General features: G+C 45.3%; 1 protein-coding gene across 1 annotated transcript in view; it reads right to left on the bottom strand.

Annotated features, from left to right (window-relative positions):
• LOC116956044 (cadherin-2-like) overlaps positions 1–7,039 on the bottom strand; it is a 29,545-nt gene extending 22,506 nt beyond the window's left edge. The window contains exon 1 of the mRNA XM_076053849.1: positions 6,998–7,039. Coding sequence (XP_075909964.1) covers positions 6,998–7,039 — 42 coding nt within the window. The remainder of the gene's footprint in view (positions 1–6,997) is intronic.
• Between the last annotated feature and the right edge of the window lie 434 nt (positions 7,040–7,473).

The raw sequence follows: 7,473 nt of genomic DNA on the forward strand, positions 1-7,473 counted from the left end.
CCGAAAGAACCAAAGAAGATGAACCATCCCCATCGTCAAACATGGAGGTGGAAACATTATGCTTTGGGGGTGCTTTTTCTGCTAAGGGACAGGACAACTTCACCGCATCAAAGGGACGATGGACGGGGCCATGTACCGTCAATTCTTGGGTGAGAACTTCCTTCCCTCAGCCAGGGCATTGAAAATGGGTCGTGGCTGGGTATTCCAGCATGACAAGGCAACAAAGGAGTGGCTCAAGAAGAAGCACATTAAGGTCAAGGAGTGGCCTAGCCAGTCTCCAGACCTTAATCCCATATAAAATTTGTGGAGGGGGCTGAAGGTTCGAGTTGCCAAACGACAGCCTCGAAACCTTAATGACTTGGAGAAGATCTGCAAAGAGGAGTGGGACAAAATCCCTCCTGAGATGTGTGCAAACCTGGTGGCCAACTACAAGAAACGTCTGACCTCTGTGATTGCCAACAAGGGTTTTGCCACCAAGCACTAAGTCATGTTTTGTAGAGGGGTCAAATACTTATTTCCCTCATTAAAATGCAAATCAATTTATAACATTATTTTGTCTCTCACTGTTTAAATGAACCTACCATTAGAATTATAGACTGATCATTTCTTTGTCAGTGGGCAAACGTACAAAATCAGCAGGGGATCAAATACTTTTTTCCCTCACTGTATAAACCAGTGGTTCATATATAAACCAGTGGTTCTTATATAAACCAGTGGCTCTTATATAAACCAATGAAACTTGAAACTTAGTAGTGTAGTGTATAGTGTAGTGTATAGTGAAGTGTCGTGGTGTAGTGTATAGTGTAGTGTATAGTGTAGCCGCAGTGGTTCTTAACCTGGGGTGCACGATGCGAGACATGGCCAGATTATTTTAGCAGGTAAATAATCGGAAACACAAATTAAGAATGGGCACGTTAAGTACAACTCCTTTGTTTCATTACACCCTATTTCAGTTTTCAGTTTCAATTATTTGGAATAGCCCTGTGAGCCATGCGGCTCTTGACTCGGGTGCAACCGCAAGAAACAAAAACATGAACAAGAAAACATCTTAAAGTGACTACGCGCAAACAGAAAAATACAGGAAAAAACAGCAAAGTCTTCCAGAAAAAAGCACCGTATATCAATGCTGTGTGCAAAAATCCCAGTGGGATGCAAGTCAAACAATAACAACTAAAAGACAATTTAGATGAAAGTTATCAGTCTAACTCTGCGCTACAACAAACAAATATGGCTAAACCAAAACGTTTTCGAAATCACCAAAATAAATCTATACAAGCAATGTAACAGTGATCATAGGAACTGTGATTGAAATTGTACGATAAACGATATACATAACATGTACTACCAAACTTTGTAGCCATAGCTGGCAGCATGAGTCACTCCATAACAGCAGGAGCATCAGTCGGATAACCAACATTTTTAAAAGCACCTTTAAGATCAGCACACTATAATCAAAACACAAGATCATACTTTGCAGCGGTCATCCGGAGCGAAACATTGGATTTCAGGCCACTGAATAGCAGTGGCAGCTCGGGGTGTACAACTCCTCTAGAGCAGTTTTTTATTAACATTCTTACATTTTTGTGACGTTTGAGAACCAAAGAGTGGGTGCGAGACTGCAGTAAAAGTTAAGAACCATTGGTCTAAATTATTGTGGCCGCCACACATTCACACACGATGCTAAACCATTTCGTTGTGCTTTCATTTGTGGCCAGGTCTCTTCTGAAATAGACCGAATGGCTCAGTGAGGTTTACCCGGTAAACTAAAAGTGATTTGTTAAAAGTTTGTTAGTTAGTAACGAGGATTATGATTCCGGGGGGTGGGGGCGGGGGTATAGTACAGTGCGAAAGCAGTTTAACATATGCGCATTACACTTTTCATTTAAATTTATTTACCAGCTAGGGCCCCACAGAGCTATGTAGATCTCTTTTTCAGAAGCGAACTGGCCACAAATGATACGCTGAACGAAGAAGTGGGTAATCATGTGGATATTTAAAGCAGCCAAAGACATACGCCGTGCATTACCACCTGTTCAGTCTCCGATGGAGAGCGATTTTACACAACTTGAAGTTCTTTCGCATTCATTATTGTTCGTCTGGAATTTTCATCTTTTTTGTTTACATGTATTATTAACGTTAAACAAACTCTGGTCAAACGCTAAACGGACGGTTTTGACGACGACATGGGAAGGGATTGGCACTCGAAGACAGAGAGGAAAGTGGAAACAACAAATGACGAAATGTCCAGTGGACACCTCACGTGGATCGTGATGATGATGATGTTTCATTCCCCTTCTATATAATGCATTCTCAGGAGCACGCTTGCGTAAGAAACGCTGGGTGCGATAATTCACTATGTAACACAATTTTTGTTCCTGGGTACTGTGTTATATTTTTTAATTGCTTATCACTCAAAAGTACAGAAAGTGGCTGTTATTATTCCCCACAAACTTTTGCTTTTGTGACCAGGACTTAATGTGAAGGAATGACGCAAATGCGCACCACGTATTTTTTTTCTCATTGGCAATAGGTCAATTTCAAAATGTCACCTGTGCTGGTCACAAAATCAAAGTTTGTGGGGAATAATAATAATAGCCTCTTTCTGTACCTTTTGAGGCATACACAATTTGCGAAGTAACACTTACTACCCAGGAACAAAACTAGATGTTGTTACACAGTATCGACTAGGGCTCCTCCCATCATTTAAACAAAGCACTCAATGTGCCCGGAATTGGCGAAAGTCATATCCCCCTCTCCACCCGGCCCCCCCTCTCTCCCCCCCCCCCCCTGAGGGGGCTGGGTCGGTGTGGCTAAATAAACGTCCTCACCTGCCAAGTGGCAAGAGATGAAAATGTCATGTAGGCGACACATATATATATTTTTTATTTTTACTGCCCTAACCAAATTTAATTAAAGTCACGGTCTTCATTGCCGCTGTCAAATGAACAATCCAAGGCTCGAGTCATCTCTGCCTAGGATTGGACTCTAAGTGTCCACAAACTAGCCACCTGTACCCCACTGATGGAAGGCATTGCCCTCTCCGGCAAGAATACAGGAGTTGTTTGGATGTTCAAACGCCAAATAGGCATCAAATATGCATTAACCTGACGGAGTTTCAGAACACAGACACAATTGCTCAACCAGAGCTATTGCTGCTTTAATATTCGCGTTGTATTTGCGCTGTTTGCCTTTGGGCGTTCTCCCCTCTAACACCGGTGGTGAGACAAGGCTATGATGGTAGCCTCTGGCGCGAGCCAAACCGTTTTATGGACAATGCGTACATTCATCATTAGACCTCCTTTGCCAGTACCAAAATGTAATAATAGGGTTTTTTCCCCTTTTTTGGCAACAAAACTGAAACCTTTTTTTAAAACAAGGATTCGTGTCTGCATTAACCACAATACCTGCAGTCAAAATGCAAACAAAAAACATAATATGATAATATATGATGCATTGTCCTTGAAACTGATTGGTCCACACCAAGGGACGGCTTTCTTTTGAGCCTCGACCCAATTGGTGCTCGACCAGAGGACGCCAAAAGGAGTACGCCTTTTGGCGTCCTCTGGTCGAGCACCAGTTGGGTCGAAGCTCAAAAGAAAGCCGTCCCTGGTGTGGACCAATCAGTTTCAAGGACAATGCATATATTATCACAGTATGTTTTTTGTTTGCATTTTGACTGCAGGTATTGTGGTTAATGCAGACATTAATCCTTGTTAAAAAGGCATCAGTTTTGTTGCCAGAAAAAAAGGGGAAAACCCCTATTATTAATGCGTACATTATCAAATAACGTTTGTTTGCATGGTTTGACCACACGTATGGGTGGTTAATGCAGACTTGCTGATGCCTTTTACTAGCTGTCTAATCGATGTGTTATATTCTTGATAATGTCCTCGGCAAATAAACGACCTCTTGCATATCAGGCGAGGGAGTTAACATCTCGAATTACAAAACCTCGCTCATCTCGTCAAGGAGCACAAAACCATCATCACGCAAACTCCGGACACCCTCGCAGTGGCTTTTGGCTCGGCCATCGAACAAAAGGCGGCGGTCACCGCATCATCGTGCGGCGCCCTCAGATGCGCTGCTTCTGCAGCCGTCTGGAACGTTCTCTCTTCCTTCCGATATTCGGAAGCCACTGGGGGGAGCTACGCACTCGATGAATCTAGACTGACAAACTCCTCTCATCAGAACCGCTCGTTGTTGCGTTTAATTTGTCGTCATTCCCCCGCACCACCGATGAGCACGGTCGGTGCGATAGAAGTTCGACACACGTGCATTGCACGGGCTCGGGATTGCCCCAGTGCCGGATGAAGCGAGTGCGGGGCCTGTAGCATGATGTTATAAAGGGGCCCTGAATTAAAAAAAAAAACACATTAATAATAAAACACAAATGTTTAACTTGCACAGTAAAGTAATTGTATTTTTTCATTTGCTACACATGCCAGATAACACGACAAATCGCTAACCTTAAACACCCGGTCGTTCGTAAAAGTCGAAGGCGGTATAGTACTATAGTAATAGAGCAAGTGCAGAATCACTGAACCGGAATTGATAGCTCGAGAGCGTTTAGCGCGGAGGGGCATTGAAAGTGCGAGTGCCCGTAGCTACATTTGCTACTTTTGCTACTCGGATCATCCAGCTCGACATTGCCCTTCTCCTCTTCAGCCTCCGTCCGCGTCTCCCTGAGTCGCTGGCGCCTTCAGCCGCGCGCCTCTCCACCCACAGGAGGGCCCTCGGGTTCAACTCCCCAACTCTGCCCCACCGGTCGTCCGCCGCCATCCGCGCCAGCCTTCTCGCGAGCGCCACGGGGCCTGCCCTCCCCTTACTGGCAAGGGAGGTCCCCATGATGTAGCTGCTCAACCCCGAGCTCTCAATGTCTTCATAGTGGCATTGTCTTTGTGCTGTTCGCCTTTTGGCGTTGTCCTCTGGTCTAACGCTGTTGGTGAGACGAGGCTCTAAAGAAAGCCGTCTCTGGTGTGGACCAATCGGTTTCAAAGACAATGCATCATCATCATCATATACTACCAGAGCATGTGTTTTTCTTTGTTTGCATGTTCACCACAAGTATCTGTGGTTAATGCGGTACATGATTCCTTGAAAAAGGTTTAGGTTTGGTGTTTTAACATCTTAACACAACTGGTTTTATTGCCAGAAAGGGTAAAACCTATTCTTATATTTTGATAAGGCCGTAGCCATGGAGCCAACATTGGGGGGTGGGGGGGGGGGGAAATCTTCCAGAGGGTCTGGGGGTCCCCCCCCCCCAGAAAAAAAATCTAAATTTAAAAAAGAATTTTCTGCCTAAAATATTAAAAAATTCACGAACACATGCGATGGACTTTTTATTTATGTTTAACAATAATGTCTAATAGTGTATTGTATTACATTGCTCTGGTTTTTTTTTATCTTTTCTTGTTTCATTGTATGTAATGGCAGAGATTAGGGATCAATAAAGTACAACCATAACCACAATCATATAAACATAAATCTATTTTATAGCAGAAATCTATTTTATAGCAATATACATTATAATTACGGCCTTGTATTTTGATACTGGCAAGAGAGGTCCCATGATACACGAGGGATCTTTGTTTTCGTTGCATAAACACACCGCGTATAGAGAGCTGCAGAGTGGCTGTTAAACTCGCTGCACCAATTAACCGACGACCTCCGAGTTCGATCCCCGAGCACGGCTTAAAATGAATGGCGAGTTAAAAGATCTGGAACAGGTTCCCTGTCTCCATCTAGGTCTACTCGGACTTTTAAAAAAAATGCAGTGCGCCGGTTTGCAACGGTTGTTGAACATCGCGGCACTCGGGAGTTAAAATTAAAAAAAAAAACATTTTTGAGAAAACAAAAATCCGATTTCAATTTTCAGGAGGATGTTTCGCCAACGCCGAAATGACATTGCACGCCGTGAGTGTTGCTTTAGCTGCGGAAGGAGCGAACAGAATGAACAGAATGTTCGCTCCTCTAACCCATTAATGTTGTCCGTAGGTAGAAAAAATAGTCCATCACGACGCTTCGGTCGCATCGCAAGCAGGCGGATGACGATTGTGTGCGTTGCGATCGAGACGTCGTGATCTATGATTTTTTATACCCACGTGACTTTACCGAAAGAACCGAAGAGTATGGATTCCTGCAGTCACGAAAGCTTCAAGTCAAGATATAAATGTGAACTTGAAGTCCGCCATCACACCGGCGAAAGCGTCACGATACTCGAATTGCGAACGTTGTAGTGGGTTTACTCTCCATCACAGCGGTGTGCTGAACTAGTCCATTCATCGGCACGGTTTTATTTTTTGTTACGTGACAAACCTTGCTAATTGCCTGTGTCGGGTGGTGGCTGGTTTAACGGCGCAACATTTTTTTTAAAATTTACGCGATCCAACCATTTATATGGGAGAGAGCGAACATACAAACTCCACTTCACACACACACAGAACGTTCGGCGCCCTAGTCTGGGATTGAACCCAGGTCTAGCACGGGTGTCATCCCACTGACACGTGCCACGGGTTACCGCCACACACCAGCCTCCTCGTCGCGCGCCATGCCGACCTCAAATCAATAGGTGCCCGCAAACAGCACTTTGCCCCGAGCGCCCGTTCTGAGGCTATACGGGGCAGCTTTGATTTCGTCGTACTCACAATTGTAAATGTCGTGGCTTGGCTCTCCAACACACAACTGGTGTGGTGCTGTACTAGTATACTACACTATACACTACACTATACACTACACTATACACTACTGCTGTACTAGTGACGAATTGGCCACGTTCTGTTTACGTGACAACACTTACTAGTCGCTGCGTCGGGTGGTGGCGGGTTTAACGACACAACATTTATATATTTACGCTATCTAACCCAAAAAAAACCTCTATCGTGAGCTCTGTAACTTTTTCGTAGAAACTGCAGACGTCAGCGTTCTAACCGGCCCCCTCCCCCCCCCAAAAAACAAAACCCCATGTATTATGGGAGCCTTTGACTTGTTTGAGTCTTACCTGGGTGACGAGAGACATCGCCAGCACTCGAATCACCCGCATCTTCCGTGAAGTTCTCTGCGTCTTCTACCCAGTTGCCTCTCTCCCTCCCAGCCATAAATACCTGCACGCAGGACGCACACACACACACACGCGCGCCTATACACACACACACGCACATGCACACACGCACACACGCCTATACACACACGCACATGCACACACGCACACACGCCTATACACACACGCACGCCAACCCAGCCACACGCGCACACACGCCTACACACACATGCACAGACGCACGCCAAGAGCGGTGGCGCAGCGGTTAGCGTTGGCGCTGCGCTTGCTCGAACGAACCCACTTCTCCCCCCCCCCCCACCTCGTGCGCCACAGTGCCGGCCTTCATAGGTGCTACTACTCGCTCACAGCACTTGCCCCAACAGTCCGTTCGGGCTCTACGGGGGATCTTTGTCTTTGTGTTGTGGGAAGCGATGACG

Source organism: Petromyzon marinus, chromosome 63, assembly GCF_048934315.1.
Source record: "Petromyzon marinus isolate PM22_M1 ecotype Great Lakes invasive population chromosome 63, UKy_Petmar_22M1.pri1.0, whole genome shotgun sequence".
Classification (NCBI taxonomy): domain Eukaryota; kingdom Metazoa; phylum Chordata; class Hyperoartia; order Petromyzontiformes; family Petromyzontidae; genus Petromyzon; species Petromyzon marinus.